This window comes from Lepidochelys kempii, chromosome 18, assembly GCF_965140285.1.
Source record: "Lepidochelys kempii isolate rLepKem1 chromosome 18, rLepKem1.hap1, whole genome shotgun sequence".
NCBI classification, from domain to species: Eukaryota; Metazoa; Chordata; order Testudines; family Cheloniidae; genus Lepidochelys; species Lepidochelys kempii.
The window spans coordinates 10,644,699-10,670,972 of NC_136397.1; the positions used below are offsets into that span (position 1 = coordinate 10,644,699).

General features: G+C 49.2%; 1 protein-coding gene across 1 annotated transcript; it reads right to left on the reverse strand.

Annotated features, from left to right (window-relative positions):
* Positions 1 to 321: 321 nt before the first annotated feature.
* EFHD2 (EF-hand domain family member D2) lies at positions 322 to 20,716 on the reverse strand. The gene is given in 5 exon segments (XM_073317181.2): positions 322 to 1,695; positions 2,308 to 2,442; positions 6,457 to 6,604; positions 20,360 to 20,589; positions 20,591 to 20,716. Coding segments are annotated over 5 exon segments (726 nt in total). The 5' UTR covers positions 20,669 to 20,716; the 3' UTR covers positions 322 to 1,560.
* Positions 20,717 to 26,274: the final 5,558 nt, after the last annotated feature.

Sequence of the window (26,274 nt, forward strand, 5' to 3'; positions counted from 1 at the left end):
ATTCTACTGGTTTTCATTACAAACACCACTTAGTGCCATGGAGGTTTCTGCGCATTCCAGTTGACCTCATCAGAAATGCAGTTAGAGACATTAGTTATGTGTATGGTTTCATTACAAACCCTGAAAGGACCGAACAACGGTGATTAGAGTTTGTCCCTTTCTTTTAAGGATCACAGTGCATGCAAAAGACATATAAAAGCACTTCTCAGAGAGGTGTTTTTCCAGCCTGAATGTTTATTGGTTGTTAAAGAGCCGTAGCTGTATTCAGCAAGTTTCCCCAGCATGCCTGTGGCTTTCCCCTCACTTTTTGCAGGTGACCAAAATATTTAGGCCTGATACTGAGAAATCCCCTGCGTTCGTTCTCCTACCATGGCTCTTTCTGCACAGGGAACACTGTCTACAAACCAACTCAGGTGACATACACAAGATTATGCCAGCACTAGCTGCATCTTCCAGAACTAGGCTGTGTCCTTTTCCCTAACACCTCAGTACTAAGCGTTTATCAAGAGGGAATGCAGAGAGAGGCAGAGCTTCGTCATGAAATGCAGCACTTGGATCTCAAGTCAGCAATATGCCAAGCAACTTCTGGAGGTGCTGTGAGTCCTTAACTCCCACTGCCATCAAAGGCAGCTCAGGGAACTGTCCAGATTGTAAAAGTTGAGCCCTTAGTGTATGCAACCATTTAGGACCAGTCTGTGGTGCTTAGCATCTCACAGAGAGGCAGGCCCTGCTCAAAATCCACCTTCTCGTTCGCACCCCCTGATGAAGGGAGGTAGCCTTGTCCTCATTGTACGGGCCCAAAAAGTTTCAAGCAACTCATCCAAGGCCACACAGTGAATCAGTGCCAGAGGCAGGATTAGAACTCAGCGTCCCCAGCTCCTCATCCCTCATTCAGTTGACTGACCATGCTGCCTTAATGTGGGCTTTCCCCCAGATGATTTTTGGAACGGTTTCAGCTACGGGCCTTTAAAGTGACTGATTTAAAGCATTAAGTGTAGACTGTTTCCAGAAGACCCCGCGCACTAACAGCTGCCTAAGGCACTTCTGCACAAGCAGGAGATGCTAGTCCAGAGTGCAGTACAATCAATGCCGGGGGCATAGCCACAGTGCTTATCATACGGTTTGGTTTACAAAATGGTTCACAGCTAGAGAACACACACGAGTTCAGAGCACACGGAAAGTTGTTTTCTTTTTTTGTTTTGTTTTGTTTTTTTTAAAAGCAGAGTTACACCCCCACCAATTTGCAGACACACATCGTCACAGAACAGCTAACAGACCAACGGGAAACGGCTCGCCAAGTCTTCACTTGCCATATTTACATTGCAAGACAACAGGATGATAAACAAAACCATCAGCAGCCTGTCCCTGAAGGTGGCCCAACAACTCTGGATTCACAGACAAAAAATGTTCTTTATAAATTGGTCCATTCAACCATCACTTACACAAATCATTCCGGACATTTCCCAGACAGCGGTTTGCTCAGCACCTCCTTGGCACTCTGTACCGTGGAAGTCCTTTCCAGGGCTGCTGCCGCCCCCCGCCCTCCCCGCCAACCTCTGATCATTGCTTGAACGCGGACTGTAGTTCCTTAAAGGCAGCTTTCCTCTGTTTCATCTCCTCCGCCTGCTTTTTCTTCTCCTCCTGCTCGGCTTTGATCTCCTCTTCGAAGCGGCTGGCCTCATTAACAGCTTGGACCTGGAAGTTCAATCGCATTAGGCAAGGGAGTCAGAAGAGCCAACCCCACAAGGCCTTTGGCAGCAGGATTTCTCACAAAGAGCGTGAGCCAAAGCCCAGCAGAGCCCAGGGGAAACTCTCCACTCCCTTCAGTGGGTTGGGGATCAGGCCCTAACAGCGAGGCTTCTAGCCGGCCCTTTGGGCACGACTCATCTACAAGTCGCCATCCAAACTCGTCATGTGTGAACCGGCAGCAGGTGCGAAGCCACGGCACCTTTGCTGTCCCGGCTGTCATTCAGCAGCCTCGCAAGGAAGAGCAGATGCCGCATGCAGCAGCTTTGCAGGCTGCAAGCCAAGCTCTACCCTTGGGGGCAGGCAGCTGCCATTGGCTCACACAGGAAACGCACGACAACGGGTGGTGGTCGGGGTCTGGCTCCAGAGTTGCTTTCTGTAAACCGCAGTGTGACGCACACTGGTTATATAGGACATCTGAACACCGAGCACTATGGTCAGAATCCTCTACCAGGCCCAGAACACCCGTCACCTTGTGATAATGGAACACACCCTCATGTGTTCCCCCTGCCCCCCTCCTAGCTGCACTAAAATGACTTCAAGTTGTATTTTTATCCTTACTTTGGCCTCGAAGAAGCTTTTGGCTCCTTTCACGCCCTCCGTGGAGACGTCGATCTCCGAGAGCCGCGCTAAGGCGTGAAGCCCGCTGTCTTCCTGCAATTCGCCCGCCGCGGCTTTGCGGAAAATCAGGAGAAACTGTCAGAGGGAAGAGGCACAAAACTGCAGTAAGTGGAACTTGGCTGGAGGGCCTAAGAGAATAATCCTGGGAAGAGAGACTTGCTCCCCGCTGTGTTATTTATTACTGACCAAGATCAGGGGCCCACTGCACTCGTCAGATACGTAGGACAGTCTCCGCCCTGAAGAACATACACAATCTCCACCACCGAAGAGGAGAAGGAAAAGCTGAAGTGACTTTCCCAAGGTGTCCCAAGCCAGCAGTGGCAGAGCTGGGAGACACCAAGTTTCCTCAGTCTTGGTCCAGTGTCTTGCCCACTGGACCTGGCCTGATACAAAATGTTCAGAGTCAGTTGTATCAAGCATGAGAGGGCGAGTCAGGAGACTGCCGTGTAACCAGGAAAGGCGGGAAGCTGACAGGTTAGACACTGAAAATTAGGTCACTGGGCCAGCATCACCATCTTATTTAGCGACTGTAGGACCAAACACCATGAATATTCATCTTGTGAATGATACTGAGCTGTATCACATGTCTGCTGCACATCTGCTCACGAGTATTTTAAGGGCAAGTGCTGAGATAACTGCATAGAGCAAGCAAGCATGAATGCCAGCCGCTCAGGGTTGCATGCAGATATGTCCCTCACAGAGAACGAAGGCGCTGGCGACAGCCTGGACAGTGCATAAAACAGGAAGATATAATCCCCTGAGTGCATTATTTTGCCTTGCTGCTGAAGTCTCACTTCTCTTTTCAGAAGGGGATTTCATTCGATCTGCAGAGGCTTCGTTACGACGCCCCAAGAGCGGAGTGCTTTTGCACGGATGCTGTTTAAGGAGGCAAGCAGCCCGTCTCCCACAGGAAGCATGTTTAGAGCGATGCCATCCCAGGGACTCTGTGCAGTCAGTGTAACTCACTGGAAATCTCCCACAAGGAAGGAAGACTTTTAAATGCAAGGGGCTGCGTGTCCGCATGAGTGTCCTACACTGGGGGTGAGGTTCAATGCTGGAGAGACCTAGAGATCTGCAGGAATGCAACAACCTAAACACGACTGCCCCATTAGACTTACCCTTGTTCATATAGCACGGTAGGAGTGCTTCGCGGCTAGAAGAATATATTAATGCCTGCCAGCTTACAATCTAACAGACATAGCGATCCTCCTCTGGGTGGGGCATCAAGAGGGGAAGACATTCTGGGGAAAGCAGGTTTAACCATTTCTTATATTATCCTAGACAAGCTCCAGAGCAGAGATGGGTGCCAGCAGGATGCTAGGCCAGAGTGTCGAGAGGGGGTCTGAACCGAGGACAGCGAGGACGTGAGAGGCAAAGGGGGAAGGAGGATTTTGTAGGCGAGATGGACAGCAGAGGCAAAGGCATAAGTGGAGGGAGAGAAGGAGGGACACAGAAGCATCAAGGCAATAGCAGAATTAGGGATGTAAATATCAGCTAAAAAGTTAACCAGTTAAAATTATATTGTTTAACTGGTTAACCGAGGTTGCTCTGGCCGGCCTGGCAGGGGTCCCTCCTGCCAGCCCGACCCGGCATAGCTGGGGTCCTCTGGCCGGCATGGGACCGCCGTGGTTAACAGGTAAGGCCAGTTAAGGGTAAACCTAATGCTTACTGGTTAACCTTTTACATCCCTAAGCAGAATGTGGGGCCAAGCGGGGAGACCACAGAAGCGGAGGCGGCAGCACTGATGGGGAGGAACGTGCAGCAGATGACACCGGGGAAGGACGTTACGCCATTATGACGTTTCATCTATTTTAAGTAGAAGGGACCATCGTCTTCCAGCCTGACCTGCACAACGCAGGCCCCAGACCTCACCCTGTGATCCCTGCAGCAAGCCCAGCACCCTGTCAGCTAGCGCAGATCTTTTAGCCTTGATTTAAAGTCTATGTGATGGAGAATCCACCACACCCATAGGTAAGATGCTCCAATGGTTTGTTGCCCTCACTGATTTAAAAAAAAAAAAAGCACCTTATTTCTAGTCTGAATTTGTTTAGCTCCAATCTCTAGCGACCGTTCTGCCATTGTCTATTAGACTGACAAGCCCACTGTGAAAAATCTCTTGCCTTGTAGGTACTTCTAAAGCCATGATCAAGTCAGCCCTTAACGCTTTGGTTGTTAAGCTAAAGAGACTGAGCTCCCTGAGCCTCTCTCCATCAGGCAAGTTTTCCAGACCTCAAATTTCAGCAGAAGGATTCTTGAAGGGGGGAGATGACAGCTCAGAGTGAGAGGGGACCGGCTGCATGGAGGAAGCACTCGCAGTTTTGATTTAAACCCAGTACAGATATTTGCGGGGAATCCAGCCCCATTAGCAGTGACCCTGTTTGCCCTTCCATTGTCCAGGGGGAATTTCTTGCCAAAAAGACATGGCGTGGGGCGTGTTAATTTCTCATCCAACCGAATAAGGAGTGGCTGAGCACTTGTAGACCTGCAGAATCAGGTTAATTGTGTGTGGTCTCCTGGGAACTGTCTTATTTAAGCGCGTGATGGACAGGGAATGGGGAGGGGCACAGGGCTGCGTTACGACTCTTTTCCAGTCCCCAGACTCACATTAACAACACTGGTTTTGCCAAAAGTAGTAGGTGAAGCAAAAAGTGCATCACAGAGTAACAGAACCAGACGCTCTCCATCCTATCTCCCTATCAGTCATTCGCAGCCCTGTGCCAACTCCCCCCCTTCCCTGCTTCATCTCCCCTCGAAGAGACACTGGGCCTGGGGCCAGACTGCCTCCTGGTCCTCTGACAGAGCTAACGTGTAATGGGGACAATTCACACTCCAGATGATGCAGGAAGAGGGTGAGCCAAGATCTGGACCAACGGCTGCCACAGGGGACTCCGAAAATGGCACAAGCATCGCTCAGACAGGAGGTACAGAGTCACGGCTCCGCACAGAGGCAGCTGGAACCCTGGTGCCCAGAGATCTTTTCAAAGGTGGGAAGGAGGGAGAGGCCTTTATCAATTGCTTGAGAAGCAGCCCACTCCTTCCTGTAGCAAACTCCTAGAGCGCACATTGACACTTACCCCCTCCCCTCTAGTGACTGGGCACTCAGCCTTTATACGCCGTCCCCAAGTGCCAAACCCGCCCACGTTGCGCAAGACAAATTCCAGTATAACCTGACCTCACCAGTGTCATGGAAGCTTTGCAGATCCCGAAGAAATCAGAGTCAGAAAAGCCCCTGGATTAGTGAAATGCTGGTGATTTAAAAACACGGGAGCTGAAAAAATAAAGAGCCACAAATTTGGCAGGTGACTGAAGCCAGTGGGACTGGTCCGAGGCTTAAAGATAGGCACGTGCTTAATTATCTTGCTGGATCAGGGCCGAAGGGAGAGATCACGCAAGCCCCACGCTGCCAGCCACAGTAACACAAAGATGCTACAGCTGTGCAAGGTGGGAACCTCAATCACAGCCCAGCGTTGTGGCCTCCAGGTTGAAGTTGCCAGCTGTAAAACCGCCCGAATGCAGTTTAGCTGGCATTTAAGCACAAGCTTCTCCCCAGGGCACAGTTGCTATAGACATTTATATGGGGCGCATGTTGAATTCTCCTGCCTTCGACTGGGAGGCCATTCCCTTAGGGCTATGGCAGGAGAAACAGGCTGGTGGATCTGGAAACTGACTCAACCCACCCTGACTCCAAACTGACCCAGATCTAGCCCTCTAAAGCATTTCTAACACACCCATCACCATACTATCTACATCCTTCTACAGGAGCCTACAGACACATCAGAAGAGCTTTTAGCCAGCTACTTTCTAGGGCAAAAGGCAGTCTGGCTGAACGTGCACAGCATAGATATTCAGTGGTGGAAGGCTCGGAGACACATGCAGCGTGATTAGCTATACACCGTAACCGAGGGCACAAAGATCACTGGGGAGCAGGTGAAGGAGCAGTTGTCCTGCCCTGGCAGAGAAGAGAAACATCTAAAAGTCTCGGTATCCCCGGAGAGGAGCAGGTGCTTCCATGGATCGGGCACACAAACCAGGATGGGCACACTGTCCTGGCGCACTCACTCTGATACTGCTCACTAGAGAAGGCCTTACCTCCCGGAAGCTAAGCTTGCCATCAAAATCTTCGTCTACTTCTTTGATCATATTTTTCAGCCCAAGGTGCGTTTGTGATGCTCCTAGTTTTTCCATCATTAGCTTCAATTCCATCAGATCAATGAAGCCATCTTTCCCCGCGTCATACCTAGGAGACAGAAACAATAACTACAGAGACCAGCTTCCCTTCAGAAGTTGCTAATTCAGATCCCGTGAATTTGCCTCTATGTTATCAGCACTTTTCTAGAAGGCCCTGTCCTATCGCTCCCCATCAGTGCTGCCTTTGCAAACCCACCTGTACCATCTCTCTATGCCGTGGATTCATCAAATACCATGGAGTCAGTGGAACTCAGGGACTTCAGTATCAAATGATCAGGCCTCTCCCAGTTGAGCTAAAATGTTAGCTTAGCTAAAATCTTAGCTGTGAGCAATAGCAAGCTGTCATCCTCTGTGGGCAGCAGCTACTCAAGGGAGACATGATCACACATGATGGGTGAAATTTACCCTCCTCTCCCCCAGGGCCATGCAGCAAAGCGTCAGGAGGGACATATATAACATACTAAGAGTGAAATCCATCTCTGTACAGGAGACCAGCAGAGTGATGCAAGGAGATAGTACTGACCCTCTGTATTATACATGCACCCCCTGATGCTTGACTACAGCCGCTCCTGAACGGCTAGTTCTCAATCAAAAAAGAAACATAATTCCACAAAGCATCATTCCAGCTGGCAGAGAGTGAATCGAAGACCTTTGCCTAGAGCCCCTGGCATGGGATTGAACTACACACCCAGTAAATGCAATCCCTTTCCAGCTCAGGACCCTGAAGCTCTAACTTTCAATTCCCTCTCCAGCAACATAACACACAGACTGTAAAAAGAGCTACAGTTAGTGACATTCAGATCCAGCTTAGGAAGCTGATCTACTGCCCAATGGTACAATTTCCCCACTGTACAAAAGCCGACCAGGTGAATACCACAACAGGAAGTTCATAGTCCATAATAAAATAAGTTCTTAAAATAATGGATCTGCTTTTGTCTCTTAATGGCCTACCATCATGCATTATGCAGCCTGTTGACACTGAGTGCAGAGTTATGGTATAGCTCAGCCCCTTCATTGTACTTAGTGGGCGAGTCTGTTTGCTTTCCAGCCTCCAACCCTGGCAATAGCTGGAGCTTATCACAATATCCACAAGCAATGCCATGCTAAAGACAAAGACCAGACTCTGTGTGGGTGTGGAAAGAGCATAGGGACATGCCAACCTGAATGGGGCAAGGCAGGAAGCAAGAGCAGGAAGCATTTCGACATTGCATTACTGATTGTACAGAGTGCAATGGCTTGCAAACAGACAAGGACAAAGCAAACAAAGGAGGAAATTACAGGGTTGGTTGTGGGCTTTTTTGCACCATTAAAATATTTCTTCTACTTATTGTTCCAAAAATTGTACAGGGGGCATAAACAACACCAGAACTTACTACGGCAGTTGCTCTGATAAGAATCGGGGCACCCCTAGAAAGTGAGCAGAAGTTCGGGTAATGGGCCATCACTTCCTTCAGTGGAGATTCCAAGGCCACAAGGGACCACTGATCATCTAGTCTGACCTTCCATATAGCACAGGCCTGGGCACTGCCCCACGATAATTCCTAGAGCAGAGCTTTTAGAAAAACATCCAATCGTGATTTTAAAATGGTCGGTGATGGAGAATCCACTATGAGCCTTGGTTAATTATCCTCACTGTCAAAAATGTACGCCTTATTTCCCGTCTGAATTTGTCTCGCTTCCACTTCCAGCCATGGGATCATGAGTTAACCCTTTCTCTGCTTGATTTAAGAGCCCATTATTAAATATTTGCTCCCCATGTAGAGATTTATAGACTGTGATCAAGTCACCTTTTTAACCTTCTCTTTGTTAAACTGAACAGATTTAGCTAACTAGATGGAATGGTGGCACTTTGGCAGTCTCAGTACACTCAGTACACTCTGCATCAAGCACTAGCTCTTAAACGGCTTGGGGGAAGAGAGGGAGAGAGACTTGGCACAAGCCTCCAGGCCTGGCAGCTGAGCTGTGAATATCAGACGTGCAGAGCCCTGCTGTAGAAAGTCGTCTTACAGATCTCCAGCTGGTGGCTTCAGCCCGGTTATAGACACATCTTTAGGGAGCTTGGCTGCTGCACTCCAAGTTGAGTACTCTCAGGAGCAGGAATTTTGTTTCCCACTCTGAAGAGGAGATGGCGCATTCAGGTATGAAATTAGCTACCGGGATGGGAGGAGAAGCAATTAAGAGTCTGCACGTTCTAGGAAAGCCTCTCCACCCGCTTAGCGTGCAGATGATCTGCCTGGTGAGCTGTCTAAAACCTTCCTGTTAAAAGAAATGAATAGTGGAAACCACACACTTCCCCAGAGGCTTATGATATTGTGAGGTTTTAGATGAAGATCTGGTTCCTCTAAAGTCTCCCAGGTCAATGACTCAACATGTATTTAAAAATAGTAGCCAGAATGTAGATAGCCAGGATGTGGCTGGAAGCACCTAGTATTGAAACTCATCACCAGGCATGTACCAATGGACCTCAAAACACCCTCAGACTCTTCTCTTAATTTCGTCTCTGGCTAGGAATTCTCTGTCACTAAGGAGTGCATAAAGAGACATGAAGTTTTATCATCCTCAGATGCAGCCCCCAATTCACACTGTAAGAGCTCTGTGGCTACAATTATTAGTATCGGTGTTGCTTATGATCCACTGTGTCCTGGCCCAGGGGTTCCCCATAAGGACGTCAATATCCCACTATAATAATAGTCAAGGTTCATCGTGAACATGCCCCATAAATCCCATCACAGAACATGTTTGTGCTGAACGTTTATAGCAAGCATTAAGATGAGCCAGGCCGTGCTTTGGTGGCTTACTCAAGATGGCTTTGGGTGTGTTTCCACACCGGAGGCATGTGCGAGACCACTAAAGGCACCCGAGAGTGTCTTTTTATAGCATCTAGTTTTACTTTTGGCTTAAATGAGATTGGTTTGCAATGGTATTCAAGCCCTCCAGGACACATCCAAGTGCTCCATTTGCTCATCACTCTCGGGGCTTAGAATACACTTGCACTAAGCATTAACAACCCCACTAAAGGGCTCCCTGCGGGGGGGGAGTGGATGCTTTTGGAATGATACTTTGTGTTACTGCTGAAATTAACACGCCAGATGCTTTTCTCCCCAGTGAAGCGTGCACCACTTCAGCTAAAGAATTTGTTGCAGTACAAGAGGAGCTTTTCCAGGTAAATCTTGCCACCGCTACCAAGCATGGAAGATTGGTTTGAGACCTGTGCCTTGATAATCCCCCTTCAGCCTAGGCCAACCTACTTTTGAAGTGGAATCACAGCTGTACATGTGCTTTGAGTTGAGTGGATTTAATTTGCTTCATCATTATCTGACGACACCCTACACCTCTTTGCTTAAGTCCTACATGGTAAAATGTGCACATGCTATAGGAGGTTCAGTGCTTGCTTTACTCGGCATATACGAGATTTCCAATGAAGTGATCACGCTAAATCCATTCAAAAATACTAAATTAGAAAACATAGTGCTCCAGAGGCAGATTCAATATAGGACTGGTGTGTGCATCAAGACGAATGTAGCTATGCACATCTGTTAAGGAAGGAGGAAAACACATCCACTTCAGTTGTTGAATCATTATAAACTCTGAAGGGAAGTTTAAAATCTAAATAAGACTAAGCACTAAGCAACAGGACTGAACCCAGAGACTGATGTATAATATAATGGGGTGGAATAAATAACCTAAACATTCTTATTTACCATTCTTCTTTCTGCCATGATGTCCAGACACTGGAATGCTGTGCTGAAACAAAGGATTTCTGCTAATATACGTGTCTATGTTGACACAAGAGACGTGTATCTTAAGGCACAGAGTAGCTCTGCACTGGTTTTCAAACCAGGAGAGATGGCCACAGGATCAGTGTTTTAACAATGACTTCATTTCTATTGAGCAATGAGAACTGGTGAATCAGCTAACCTGATAGACACTGGTAGTGAAAGTAACAATTACGCTGATACGCCATTTACCTGCTCTATTAAGATTGGTTTAGAACAAGGTTGCTGTTCTTTAATGAATCAGAATCGTTTGTCCATAAACTAGAAGGTTCTTCTGATTAGGGTGAAGTCTTCATACCTACTCTTATCAGTGAAATCATTGTCGGGCAGCCAACAATTGCAGAAGTCACAGATGGAAACGACCCATTAGAACATGAGGGCCCTCTCCCTGAAAATGCTAGATTAATCTGGCAGACTGTCTAGGAAAGCAGATTCAAGTCATATCCATACTTAAAAATTTCATAAGGACATCTAGTGAGTTTGTTTGAAGACCCTGACGTTTTTTGTCCCTAGAATACACCTGCTGAAGTTCCCTGACTTCCCTAAAGTATCACAGAAGATTAGGGTTGGAAGAGATCTCAGGAGGTCATCTCGTCCAACCCCCTGCTCAAAACAGGAACACCACCAATTAATCATCCCAGCCAGGGCTTTGTCAAGCTGGGCCTTAAAAACCTTTTAGGATGGAGATTTCACCACCTCCCTAGGGAACCCATTCCAGTGCTTCACCACTCTCCTAGTGAAATAGTGTTTCCCAATATCCAACCTAGACCTCCTCCACTGCAACTTGGGACCATTACTCCTTGTTCTGTCATCTGCCAAAACTGAGAACAGCCAAGCTCCATCCTCTTTGGAACCCCCCTTCAGGTAGTTGAAGGCTGCTATCAAATCCCCCATCACTCTTCTCTTCTGCACACTAAATAACCCCAGTTCCCCCAGCCCCTCCTCTTAAGTCATTAACACATCCCAGACACATTACGCTAAACACCCGGTGTCTGACAGAGTAGATGCCAGCAACATCCAGCAAGAATTACTTCATCTTCTTGAGCTGACTTGTTCAGAAAGACGATTTATATGTTTGATCTGGATGATCCCTGCACCTAGCACAGTTCTCCATCAGCAGTTCTTTTAGTTACTTTATTCATTGTTCATCTTCAAAGTCCTTTGCAGACATCCTCCCAACACCCTTCTGAAACAGGCAGATATTCTTACAGGTTTATAGATGGGGAGAAGCCCGTGGTCAGAAAGCTGAGCTCAGAAGTCAGGAATTCCTGGCTCACCATTAGAGTTGGTAATTCAACAATCTGGAGTGGGTAGCCCTGATTTCAGAAGTTCTGAACTCCCCTAATCCAGCTGAATGGCAGCCCCAATTAGCCCCACTTGCTTCAATATGGTACAAAGGGTTGGGTTTGTAGAACTAGCAGGTCAACATCTTGTCTACAAAAATGAAGCTGGAACAGTGGCGGATTTAGAGTTAGTGGGGCCCTGTGCGCAGCTTCATTTTCGGGGCCCCCCCCTCGGGACCCAGCCAAGAAAAAGTACATTCTCTCTTATCTCCCTCCTCCGTTTTTCATTCTTTTTTTTCTTCATCCTCCTCCTATATTATAAGTAATGGGAAGTAAATGAAAATAAAGTGAGCTACCTTGATTGGGGCAGGGGGTTGGGGTGCAGGAGGAGGACAAGGGGGCAGCGTTTACCTTGGGTGGCATGGCTCCCAAAGCAACCGACACCCCCCGCCTCCGTCAGAGACTCCTAGGCGGGGGGAAGGGCAGGGGGGTCTCTGTGTGCCGCTGCCCGCAGGCATTGCCGCCGCAGTTCCCAGCCAATGGGAGCTGCAGAGTCGGTGCTCGGGGTGGGGGCAGCGTGCAGAAACCACCTCCCCCCCCCCCACACCCAATGGCTGCAGGGACATGCCGGCTGCTTCCAGGAGCAAAGCGGCGCTGAAGGAGGGAGGTAGAGCGGGCAGGGAGCTGCCTTAGCCCTGCTGCTGGCATGTCTCTGCATGCCCCTGGAGGGGAGGGGGAGCAATGGGTCTCTGTTCATTGCCTGGGGCAGGGGCAGCATTTGGAGCTGACTCTCTCCCCCCCCCCCCCCACGAGGGGCGCGCAGAGACGTGCCAGCCGCCAGCCACTTCCGGGAGCAGTGTGGGGCCACCGGCCACGGCATGCAGGCAGCCTGCCAGCCTGAGCCCTGCTGTGCCACCCGCCGGGACTCGGGGCAAGTTGTCAGATATTTGTCCTGCATTTTGGGAGCCCCCCCATCATTGGGGGCCCCGTGCCACCCCTCGGTTTGTTTCATGGTGAATCTGCTCCTGAGCCGGAAGACCTATCAGGGGGTGGAGGTGGGGAAAGAGTTTAATCTTCCAGTTTGCCAGGGTCGGAAACAACCCTTGCACAGTATTGGAAAAATGGAGCCCGCTACTTCCCGGGGCTACACACCGCTCTCCGTAAGACACGGGGCGTCAGGAAGCATCCCTTAAATCTCTGCATGGTCCCTCAGCCAAAAGGAGCCTTTCTGGCACTCCTCCAGGGATTAATAGAGCAAAGGCCTTGGATCAGGGTAATTTCCAGTCCTGAAAGCGAGATCTGAAAACGCTCCAGGCAATTCTCATAATTGTGCTTCGGAGTTTGGAGGTGGAAAGTCTCAGCTGGGCCTTGTCTGATCCTCTGTGAGCAGTGACCTGCTTTTGAGTCCCGGCTGCCAGCGGGGGGCAGTTCGCGATACCCGACACCCACGCTCCTAGCCAAAGTTGAGAGCTACCCTACAGCACAAATGAAGGCTTGGTCATTTTCCACCTTTATCGGGAGCTAGCGCTGTGAGTAACTGGTGGTGGGCCAAGGTTCCAGACTGCCTTCCATTAAGTATCTTGCCTGCAGGACATTCATCCAGCCCCAGCTTGTGCCGTCTGCTGCCAGAGGACAATGTTCCCCACACTGAGCAGAAGAGAGGAGAATGTGGGGCTGCCCCGACAGCCGTCTCTCTGTTCCACTCATTACGGACATCGTAGTATAACTCACGACTTCACCACTTGTGCGCGCCACACTCTCTCCCCTGCACGGGAAGGCCCGAAGATCCCAGTGGCGTGTCTCCAGCCTCTCTGGCTGTCCTGGAGTGAAATCGGACCCACGAAACACAGACCCAGGGACAGGTCCCCACCCCCAAGGAACCTGCCAATTGTGTTGGCTCCAGCGGCAACAGGCGTCAGGCTTCTCCTCTGCAGGGCGCTGAACAGAACCATTTGATTCCTCTGTTCAGAATTCCTTGACGCAGGCCCCTAGAGAATTAGTGATCCACATGGCTGGGATTCTCGAGCTGCTGCAGGGACTCATGCGTTGGAGAGGTGGACACAGCGAAGAGATTCCCAGACAGACACGCATCCCTTGGCTTCGCTCCTCCAAGAATGCCAAAAGGGCCGGGCCAGGCCCACCTGGCTGGGAGGGGTCAGTCTCACCCTCCCCTCCCTGCCACAGTAGCTCCAGCTAGGATCAGCTGGAGAGCAGTACCTTGGGGCCACCTCAGCTGCTGACTCTGATCCTAGTGTTAAGAACCCAGCAGGGAAACTGGGTTCTTAGATGTGGGCCAGTCAGCGCCCCCACTGCCCTTAGAGTTCAGGGGCAGAGGAATTTCTCGGTGCTGTCCAGCTGCAGGAATCCGGCACTTCACCACCATCAGCAAAGCACAGGCGATCCTGAAAACATGCCCAGGCCCACCTGATCATTTCCTTTCTTCCAGCAGGAAAATCCACAGATCTGTCCCACCTTGTTAGTTACCGCAAGCAAGACTCTCTTCCCTCTGGAGGAGGGGGGAGAAGTTGTGTTTAGGCTCTGCCACAAGCAGTCACTGTAATCGCAGCTTGAGGAGCTAGAGCTGGGTCCGAATAAGGCATGTTTGAAGCTATCATGCGAGGGGAGCAGAGGTTCTCCACAGTGCAGAGCCTAAACCTGCGCCGGCCTGTGACTCAGGGGTGCAGTTTGCTTTTGGAGCAGCAATGGTTCCTCTCACTCCCCATGGTCTGTGGGCCTTCCTACTATATTAGGAGAAAGGACGGTCTCCTGGAAGCCTGGGTACATTTGGTTGAACGTGTAGCTGATGACAAAGCCAGTTTGGGAGGCGGAAAAAAAGCTTCTCTCTAGACTGGGTTCTCTCCAAACTGCAACAAATGCAGCTCCAATTCAGTGGCTAGTACATTGGCTGCCTTGAATTAGGCACCTGCCCCTCTTTTCCCCTTCCTTAAGTTATTCTAGGGATCCATTTTAACTTCAGTGTGATAGCCTGGGCTATAAAGCAAAATCTCCCTTCTTGCTAGCATGACTCATGCTTTGCGTGCCAGGGCTGGTAGCCGCTCTCTTGCTGAAAATCCCGCCGCCCTGTATGTAACTCAGTCCTTCCTCTTCCCCAAATCAGTGGGGTCAATTCAGTGCAGCATTTCAACAAAGCCTCTGTCTGGATAACATTAAATACACCCTGTGGATGAATTATTGCAGTGTTGCAAATTCCCTCAGCTTCCTAACTTGGAAAGGGGGATTACCTCTCCTGGAGACAGGCTTTAATTGTGCCCCTAATCTCTGGCTAAGTGGTAAATGACCCCATTATTAGCAACCTCAAAAGAAACATCATTAGAGCATTTCTGTGTCAGAAGGGTCAGTCAATGGCTCCTTCAAATTCTTTGCTAGCAAGCTCTTCCTGCTTGTGTTACTTAGTCTTCCCCAGTTCTTTGCCTCATTAAACAGGACCGTCCCAGGAACCCTTCATAATTTAAAACAGCCATGTTTACCAGTTTGGCGCCAACAGATCGAATAAGGATTTGACCAGGCAAAGAGGACAAGGACGAACTATGTTGAAACCAGGCTCCTAGCTAGAGACAGCATGTCCTTGCCCTGGTTTAACCCCATCCACACCGGGTTATCTTCACTGGCACCAACCAAGCACGATTTTTAGAATTCGGGATGTAAAGCCTGTGTAAATGGAATCTGGAAGATGCCAAGATTCTAGAATCTTGGAAGTAACGGGGCTGCAATCAGAGGTGCTGGATAGGAGGCGATGGACCGTTTCTTTCTCTGAGGAAGAAGTATCCCCCAATCTGCCAACTCCTTTCAGGAAGAGAGCATGGCACAGAATTCAGCAACATTTTGTCTGACATTATATATTATACCGTAGGAAAACAAGTACTGATTAGATCTCTACCACAGCTGCTTCAGGGAAGACAGACGACTAAATATGTGACTGACCTATACTACAGAAGCAGATGACTGTATTTCCTGTGTCTTTCTAAGCCTCTGGTTCTATGGTCTCCTTATACAGACACTTAATTGCTGTAGCAGAGAGAAACACGCACACAAAAGACTGCAGAAAGCAGTGAGCTCATTTCAAACTAAGTGTAAAGGTATTTGAAACTTACAGAACTAAACGTAAGTATGTTGATAGCAACGTGGCCTTTTGAACAGGAGCTAATAAATACAGAACCAAAAATACACCCCACAACTCAGAAGAAAGCCAATGGGGTAGAAGAGGAACAACCTGCAAACATATACTGGAGGAGAAAAGCAGAACTAGAAAAAACAGCATGAAAGGAAGAGAAGTAAAACCTCTAAAGCCGGAACAAGCTAACACAGCTTTGGAGGTGGACTGACTTAAATCTTTACCTATGTGGTTCTGGTGACTAGGAAGGAGAAATAATTTAAGGCTAACTTTTGTTTTTCTTTAAAAGGTTAGGGGAGAAGCAGAACTTAACAAAGGGATATTCATGGGCAGAGCACTACTTCTGCAACCTTTTCATTTTACAAGATGTTTTAATTGTTGCTTTCCCTTCTGGACATCTACAGAAATGCCTCACACTGACTTAGGAAGTGGGGGATGAAGTCAGGGTCCCTTAGGTTCTGTTACACACACAACCGGGCTTTGCAAGCTCTGCTACAGGCCAGCACAGCTACACTACAAGAGATTAAAAAGTAGCAATTTGCTGAATTCAATGCGACACATAAGCCACTGTCTGAGGGACTGATCGAAAGACCAAGGAAGTCAACGAGACACTTCCCATTGACTTTGACAAGCTCTGAATCACACCTCGTGTTAATACCCTGAAAGGGAAGCAGGAGGAGGGCGAGAGAATGAGAAACGGTCCGTTCAGTAGGTTTTAAAAATGAAGAACAAGGGAGAGCACACAGAGGCAGATTACAAAGCCGCTAATAACAAAATGTCTGGGTAATGCTGGATCTCAGGACCCAGACCAGTAACCCTTACTCACACGAACTATCCCAGGGACTATGAAAAGTGAGCTCTGGAAACCTTAGTACAAATACACATTTAGAAACTGAATGCCTCATGCTATGATTAATCACTTCCCTATCACCGAGGTGGCCTTGGGCACTGGAGCACCTTGCTCCCTCCTGTTCTCTAACTGTGGCAAATAACAGGTTAGTCTCCTGTGGGCGCTGGTGCTGTGGTTTAGTTTTGGTTGTTAGGTTTAGTGTGAGGGTGCTGGGTGCTGTTGGTGGTTTGTAATATACCAGAGGTCAGACTAGATGATCTGGTTGTCCCTTCTGGTCTTGAACTCTATGACTCTTTGATTCCACTAGGCTCCACGGGGCGAGTATACATCTCAGGCCTCAATGGAGAAAAACTTTCCACAGACCCTCATATTTTACCTACCAAATGTCTGTTAACGCTATCAGAACGGGGGCAGTCTTGTCACTAAAAAAAGGCATCTGTGGCAAAAGAGGAGCAGCAAATTCATCTATACCAATGAGAAAATCTTCAGAGAACAAGTCAGATACAGAGAAATTAACACAAGAATATGACAGGGATTGCCACTGCTCTAGTTTTCATCAATATATAGACAACACAGGCAAATCCAGAAAGTAAGCTGAACTGGTATTCTGGCTACCTGGATTTGCCAGTGGTTTTGGGTAGAATTCTCTAGATTTTGCTAATTATCCAAGTTATGCCAGTGGCCCTGGCTTGATCCATAAGAATGCAATTTGCTTGGCTTTACTTTGCAATCTAGCTTTACAGCTCCCACACAGACTCTCATTCCTCATGCTGCAGCAAAATGCTCGGAAGTGTGTTCAACTAAGTAACGTTAGAACAAATGAGCTGAGTGTGTAGAAACTGCTCACTCTGTAGTTCTGTAATCAGAAGTAGGCGTTAGAGCTGGGCCAGAATATGGCCAGACGCAGCTTTTGGCCAACAATGTGGCATTTCCTCATTTTCAACTGCCACATGCAATGCCTATCCCTGAGCAGTGGGTTGCACTCCAATTTTAAAAGAACAAACACAGGTCAGCACTGGTCCAAAATTAAGATCTCTGTAGCCAGAAAAAATTTAAGTTTCAGGGGAAACAGATTAACAATCCCCAAACAAACATTCCAAAACAATGCAGCAGAATAATGCCAGTGCAAAGTATCTGGAAGTGAAATTGACTCGGAACTTACCATAAAAACAAAAGCAGAACTAGTCCATTTTTAATGTCCCAGCAGAAAAACATTTTAAAAAAAAGGCCCATCATAGTGAAAAGTAACTTATTCAAACAAAGCGTTTCCAGTATAATTTCAGATTTTGTAAACATGAGGAAACGTGTTGTTTTCCAATAGCATCTCCCTTAGTTCCATCACTGCATTTATTTTAAATCAGTGTCAGAGTTTAAAGCCAGAAGGGACCATTAGATCATCTCGTCTGACCTTCTGTATATCACAGGCCATTAAAATTCACCTACTTACTCCTGTATGGAGCTCAATTAAGAGTCTATGGACCATTGCCCTGAAGATCCTTATGTTTTTTTAGTGCAGCCTTTCTAGTTAACACACTCAAACTCTCTAAATATTTGTTCCTAGACTGATTTAGCTAAACACTGTTTAAATAATTGGCTAACAACATATGTCATGTCTCAGCTGGATGCTAATTTAAAATAGCTGAGCAGGAAAGGTCAGGATTTAAAGAGCAATGACAGGCCCTTATATTGATGGTAGTAACATACACAGAGCAGCATCCTTTCCACCGATTTCATCCCTGTTCCTACCCCTATCGAAGCCAACAATAAAACTCCCAGCAGTGGTGCAAGAATGGGCCCTCAAAGCATTACACAACTGACCAGGCGCATTATGGGATTTTCCCACTTTGCTTTGAAGCATTTGGTGCTCGCCAGTGCCAGAGGCAGGATACCAGACTACATGGCCCATTAATGTGATCTGTATTCCCGGAATTTTAACTTGTTACACTGAGAAGGTAATGTCTGTACATCAAGCTATAGATCAACCGATTTTTACAGAGGAGATCCAGTCTATTTTACTTATTAATGTTGCAGCTTGTAACTTAACCCACAGCCTGCAGAATTCTTATGTTTCCAGAAGATCAAAACTTACGTTTCTTTTCAGTTTCCATGAGAAATTTCTACAACTCTAAGGTTTCTTCCCTGATAGTTGCCGTTAGCGACTACTGATAACTTATTTGAAGCAAGCTAGTACAGTAATTGTCAGAGCGCGAGCCTCAGGAGGGACTGAATGGAGAGCAACCAAAAAGAGGAATACAGCAGAAATTAATAGAGCAGGAAGTGTTGCTCTGATGTGTGAAATTTATTGCCATGTCAGGTTTTTCTAAAGTTGCCTTCTTTTCTGTTAACTCTACGGAAAAGAGCAATGTCTGCAAAGCCATAATGCCACAGGCCCGGCTTGGTTAGTTGGGAAGAGATGGAAGGATTTTCTTGTTAAATCCAAAACAAGAGCAAGTCACCTCCAATTCTGGAAGTGGAACTTGCAACACACACACACGACAAAAAAAGGAACAAGATTCCCTAAACTATAACTATTACAAAAGCAGCACTGGGTATTATCTCAGCATGCAGCAGAAACGCTAATCACCCTCACACCACTAAGCTTTCTTGTGCAGGATCAACTTCTTCTATAGAGGTCTGGAGGCTTCACACCCGTTGCCAGACTCGCTTAAAAGGAGGGGGGAGTTTGTGCAGAGATCTTTTCCCTCTTCTATCCACAGGCACACTGCACACCCTGCTTTAAATCAAAAGCCCAGCCTCTCTAATGCAGCTAAGTCTGGCAGTCTTTTGGGGGAGGAAAGGGGGAATTGCTCATGCTCCTAATGTAACCATTCCTACTCCCTCCAGCGTCACATGGCTGAGAGTGGCATCTCTAAGCCTGCCAGAAGCAAGCTGAACTACACCCCACTTGTGCATAGGTCAGTGATGCCCTGAGGGGCAGAGGAGTGTCTCAGGGGCAATTCTCCCCCCAAGACAGAGGTCAGTGATGCCCCCGGGGCAGGCGATGAGGATGGGGAAGCGGTTGGGTTTGCTCCTCAGGAGGGGAAGGAAAGGGGCTGGAGTCCCCCAACCAGAGAGACAGGTATCTCTGCCCAGAGGAAGGAGGCTGGGGAGGAGGATCTCCATCATCTCCCCCCCGGCACTCAGTGGTTGCAAGTGGCTCCATCCACGCCCTGTCGTGTGTGGTTAGGGGGTGGGGTGGGGTCTCCCCTTCTCCCCCGGACTTTACGGGGGGGGGGGGTCGCTTTCCCGGTCCCCAGCACCGGCTGCCGGGGTGGGGAGCGGCTCAATTCCCTGGTTCTCCTCTCCCCGGGCACCAGCCTCACGGCCGCCGGGGAGCTCCCTGCCCCGCCCCGGGCGCCCCCCGGGCACCCCCGGCCCCGGGCACCCCCCGCGCCCCCGGGCCCTCACTGCTCCAGCCTGCACGGCCGCCGGGGAGCTCCCTGCCCCGCCCCGGGCGCCCCCCGGGCACCCCCGGCCCCGGGCACCCCCCGGGCACTCACTGCTCCAGCCTGCACGGCCGCCGGGGAGCTCCCTGCCCCGCCCCGGGCGCCCCCCGGGCACCCCCGGCACCCCCCGGGCACTCACTGCTCCAGCCTGCACGGCCGCCGGGGAGCTCCCTGCCCCGCCCCGGGCGCCCCCCGGGGACCCCCCGGCACCCCCCGGGCACTCACTGCTCCAGCCTGCACGGCCGCCGGGGAGCTCCCTGCCCCGCCCCGGGCGCCCCCCGGGCACCCCCGGCCCCGGGCACCCCCCGGGCACTCACTGCCGGAAGAGACGCTCCATGTCGCGGATCTGCCGGCGGGAGAACTCGCGGAACTCGGTGTAGGGGTTAAAGACCTTGCGGCCGCCGCCGGGCGAGAGCTCCCCGCCGCCCTGGCTCAGCTCCGTGCGCCGCTGCAGCCTGGCGCTCAGCTCATCGCCCGCGCCGCCGCCCAGGGGCTCCGGGCCGTCGGGCTCGGGCGCGGCCGCCTCCCCGTTCTGCCCCTCGGGCCCCGCCGCCGCCGCCGCCGCCCTCGCCCTCCTCCAGCTGCAGCCGGCGGCTCAGCTTGCTGGCCAGCTCGTCCGTGGCCATGGTGCGCGGCGGCTGGCGCGGCCGAGACTCTGCAGCAGCAGCGGGGACGGGCCCAGAGGAGGAGCCGGCGCCGCCCACCCGCCGCCACTGACTGACAGCGGGGCCAGGCGCGGGGCGGGACACGGGGGCGGCACGGGACAGGCAGACAGGTGAGGTCGGTGCACGGTGCAGGACAGACAGACAGGAGGCTCAGGCTGGACAGGACAGGGGCTGGGACACAGGATAGACAGACAGGTGAGGTCGGTGCACAGTGCAGGACAGACAGACAGGAAGGTCAGACTGGACAGGACATGGCTGGGGCACAGGACAGACAGACAGGTGAGGTCGGTGCACAGTGCAGGACAGACAGACAGGAAGGTCAGACTGGACAGGACATGGCTGGGGCACAGGACAGACAGACAGGTGAGGTCGGTGCACAGTGCAGGACAGACAGACAGGAGAGTCAGGCTGGACAGGACAGGAGCTGGGACACAGGACAGACAGACAGGTGAGATCGGTGCAGGACAGACAGACAGGAAGGTCAGGCTAGACAGGACAGGGGCTGAGGCACAGGTCAGACAGACAGGTGAGGCTGGTGCACAGTGCAGGACAGACAGACTCAGGCTGGTGCCCAGCACAGGCCAGCCCCAGGGGCTGCAGCAGGACACACACCAACAGGGGAGGCTAATAGGCTGCCCCTCTTCCTGACACACCCCCAGTCCAAGTGCCACCTCCTAAAGAGAGAGAGTTTCCTTCTGGAACAAACTTTAGCAACCAGCGCAATTCTCTCGACCCCCTCCTATGCCCTGCACCCCCAGCTGTTTCATTTCCTTGGGAAGCAGTTCTTGGTGTGCTAGTCTTTTACACTCCCACGCTCTAGTCCAGGAGTTGTTAAACTGTCTCATAAAGTGGCCCACCTCTTAAGGAGATACTGGCCAACACACCCCTTCCCTCCCACTGGTGCTGGCATGAACCATTTTCCCTCCCACTGCCAGAACACCGCTGGCAGCTACTGCGATGGCTGACATGACAAAGTAACAAGGATGGAAACAAGGAGAACACTCAGCACTACTAGACCAGCCAGCTTGCTGCAGTCCATTGAGGGTCTGATGGATGGCTGCTGTTTGGGAACCATGGGTCGAGTAGTTAGCTAGAACCAGGAGACTAGACTCCCGATTCTATTTCTGCCTCTGGCACAAACTTCCTATGGGATCTTGGGCAAGTCACTTAAGGCCAAATTTTTAAAGGTAGTTTAGGCTCCTAACTTCCATTGATTACTTTTGTGAATCTGGGCCCTGGCCCTTAAAGTCTCTGTGCCTGGCCTTTGCTTGTTAAACAGGGACAGACTGAGAGAGAGAGAGAGTGTGTGTGTGTCTCTTTCTCCCCCTTAATTTGTGTTTTGAGATCCTTGAATGGAAGACACCACAGATTTGCAAGCTATCTACTCCCTTGCAGTGTTTATGATCATACTGTGTGTAATAATGGTATATCTGCCCTGGGAGATTATGAGGCTGCTGTAGGCAGGGAGGGACAATGGATTAGCTGGTGTGTGTAGAGATGTCAAACTAATATCTGCCAGCATTTGAAAGAGATTAATAGGTTGGGTTTTTTTTTTTAAATACTAAGCATTGCTACGATAGCTGAACATCTCACAACAATTACAGACAAGGTGACATCACAGAATGCTACAAAAAGAAGAGCATGCTTGGCAGGTAGACCTTAAAGGAATCATACATGCCAGTAGCTTTTGTAAGAGCTAAGCATTATCATTGCTGCATTTTAGTATTCAGATCCCAAATCAATTTACTTTGCACATTAAATGTTCATTAATCAACACCATTAAAAGAAACCTCTAATGGGGAAGTCCCTTTCACTGTCACTGAAATGATTTAGACTGGGTCATAGATATTTTATGAAAAAAATACAATCCCTAACTGCGGCTCTCCCTCCCCTAGGGTGATGAGCCGATCTTTCTTCTCTCCTGCCAAGCTTCTCCTTCTGCCGGAATCCCCTGTAGTCAAGTCATGATCCTGTGTTTGTGACACTTGTCTGTTGCCGTGAAAGTGATTGTGATGGGCCAGACTTGGCACCAACATAGCAGGGTTACCCAGGAAGAGCTGGCTCACATGAGAAAAAGAAGCCACTGCCTCCCCAAAGAGAGTATTTTTTTATTATTGTCAGGAATAAATATGTGCGTATATGTATATGTACAGAAGCACCACTATATGTGAGCTAAGTCAATGCCAGCATCAACTGAAAAGTTAGAAACCTGCTGGTAGAAACACTGCATTTAAGGATATATTTATATCCTTTTATTAAATTCATATTAAACACAGAACAGCAAACTATCCCCATGGGAAGGAGAGATAGGAAAAATAGTACAAGGCCAATATGGCTCTAACAGGAACTTAAAGTGCAAACTTGGACAAATTGCTAGGGATGGGTACAGAAGAAGAGTGCAAGCATCTAGGGACAAAATTAGAAAGACTAAGGCACAACATGAATTATAGCTAGCAAGGGACAGAGAAGGCAGTAAGACAGAGGTGGGCAAACTACGGCCCGCGGGCCACATCCGGTCCACAGGACCGTCCTGCCTGGCCCCTGAGCTCCCAGCCGGGGAGACGCCCCCGGCCTCTCCCCTGCTGTTCCCCCTCCCCCGCAGCCTCAGGGTGCTGCGCCGCCAGCACTCTGGCCCACCGCTCCTGCTGGGCAGCGTGGAGGCGTGGCTGGCTCCGGCCTGGTAAGGGGGCGGAGAGCGGGGGTCCCAAGGGGCAGTCAGGGGACAGGGAACAGGGGGCAGTTGGATGGGGTGGAGGTTCAGGGGTGGTGGTGGTCAGGGGACAGGGAATGGGGGCGGGGGGTTGGATAGGCGTGGGAATCCCAGGGGGCCTGTAATGGGGTGGGGGTGTGGATAGGGGTCGGGTCAGTCAGGGGACAGGGAGAAGGGGCGGTTGGATAGGGGCGGGGGTCACGGGAGGGGGCGGTCAGGGGATAAGGAGCAGGGGGGTGGATGGGTCGTGGGTTCTGAGGGGGGGAATCGGGGGCGGGAAGTGGGAGGGGGTGAATAGGGGGTAGGGGCCAGGCTGTTTGGGGACACACAGCCTTCCCTACCCAGCCCTCCATATAGTTTTGCAACCACAATGTGGACCTCGGGCCAAAAAGTTTGCCCACCCCTGCAATAAGAGTTTATTTACAAACTTTAGTAACAAGAGAAAGACAAAGGACAGTGTAAGTCCTCTACTTAGCAGGGAAGGAGAGCTAATAATGGATGATATTAGGAAGGCCGAGTTGTTTAATGCTTATTTTGCTTCAATCTCCACTAAAAAGGTTAATTGTGACCAGATGCTTAACACAATTAATATTAACAACAAGGGGAAAGGAATGCAAGTCAAAAAAGAGAAAGAATGGGTTAAAGAATATTTAGATAAGTCAGATATATTCAATTCAGCAGAGCCTGATGAAATTCATTGTAGGGTACTGAAAGAACTAGCTGAAGCAATCTCGGAACCATTAGCAACGATCTTTGAGAACGCACGGAGGATGGGTGAGGTCCCAGAGGATTGGAGAAGGGCAAACAAAGTTCCCATCTTTAAAAAGGGGACTCGGCCAATTGTAGACTAGTTAGCCTAGCTCTGATACTTGGAAAGATACTGGAACAAATTATTAAACAATCCATTTGTATGCACCTCGAGAATAGGGTTATAACGAATAGCCAGCATGGATTTGTCAAGAACAAATCATGCCAAACGAGCCTAATTTCCTTCTTTGATAAAGTTCCTGGTCTAGTAGATGGGGGGTGAAGCTGTACACATGATATTTCCTAATTTTAGTAAGGCTTTTGATACAGCCCACATTATAGTCTCGTAAGCAAACTAGGGAAATGTGATCTACAGGAACTTACAATAAGGTGGGGACAACACTGATTGAAAGACCGTACTCAAAGAGCCGCTATCAATGGTTCGCTGTCAAACTGGGGGGAAAGCATCAGATATGGTCCTGGAGGGATCTGGTACTAGTCAACATTTTCATGAATGACTTGGATAATGAAGTGGACAGTATGTTATAAAATTTGCAGATGACACCGAGGTGGAAGGGGAGGCTAGCACTTCGGAGGACAGGATTAGGATTCAAAATGACCTTGACAAATTGGAGAACTGGTCTGATGTCAACAAGATTAAATTCAATAAAGACAAGTGCAAAGTGCTACACTTAGGAAGATAAAACCAATGCACAACCACAAAACGGGGAATAACTGGCTAGATGGTAGTACTGCTGAAGAGAATCTGGGAGTTATACGGGATCACAAATTGAATACGAGTCAGCAATGTGATGCAGTTGTGAAAAAGGCTAATATCATTCTGGGGGGTACTAACAGAAGTGTCATATAGAAGACATGGGAGGTAACTGTCCTGCTCTGTTCAGCACTGGTGAGGCCTCAGCTATAGCACTGTGTCCAGTTCTGGGTGCCACACTTTAGGACAGAGGTGGCTAAACTGGAGAAGAGCAATAAAAATGATAAAAGGTTTAGAAAACCCAGCCTGTGAGGAAAGGTTAAAAAACTGGGCATGTTTAGTTTTGAAGACTGAGGTAGGACCTGGTAACAGGCTTTAAATATGCTTTGGGCTATTATGCTGAGGATGGTGATCAACTGTTGTCCATGTTCACTGAAGGCAGGACAAGAAGTAATGAGCTCCATCTGCAGCCAGGGAGATTTAGGGAAAACTTTCCTTTCTAACTACAGGGGTAGCTAAGCTCTGGAATAGGCTTTCAAGGGAGGCTGTGGAATCCCCATCTCCATCACTGGAGATTTTTAAGTACAGGTTGGAGAAACACCTGTCAGGGATGATCTGTGTTTATTTGGTCCTGCCTCTGCACAGGGGGCTGGACTGAATGACTTCTCCAGGTGTCTTCCAGCCCCACATTTCTATGATTTATGGTTCTGGAGTATTTATTTAAAAAGAAAGGCCCCAAACAGGTTAGCCACTGGGCAAATGCACGGAAATAGACAGCACCTGATCTAAAGATCTTACAATCTGAATATCAGGACAAAAGATGGAGGAAATTGCTGAGATGTCATCTCAGCAACAGACGGGTATGTATGTGTGGTCTCAAGAGTCTTGACACACTTTCAAAATGGCTGCAAACGTCACTTGAATTACATTCAACCTGAATTACACTTCTAAAAAACAACCACCAATAGGCTTACTCACACAGATGATATGACCCATAACAGGCCATTTTGGTCAAGAGATCTTATATATTCAGGGGTAAATTTTCCAAGGCGTGGTGAACTATGCACCCACAATTTAATTGCTGATGCAAAGCAGACTATTTGAGCAGCTGCAATCAGGTAGCTACAGCTCAGTGCCTCCACAACCAGGCTGGGTTACAGAGCAGCTGAATATGTAACCCTTAATGATTGCTTTGCGTGTTCAACAAGACAAAGATTCTTCTTTTGTTTTCTTTAAATTATTCTTCTCTGGTTCAGGTCTTAAGTTTTCTGGCAACAGAAATAGTTTTGATAAAAGGTGATTTATGCTTGTCACCAGCTATTTTGAGAATATCAAGCCTTAGGCTGGTAGCTGGCTGACTTGAAACAGATATTTTTGAATGCCAGTCTCTTGTCA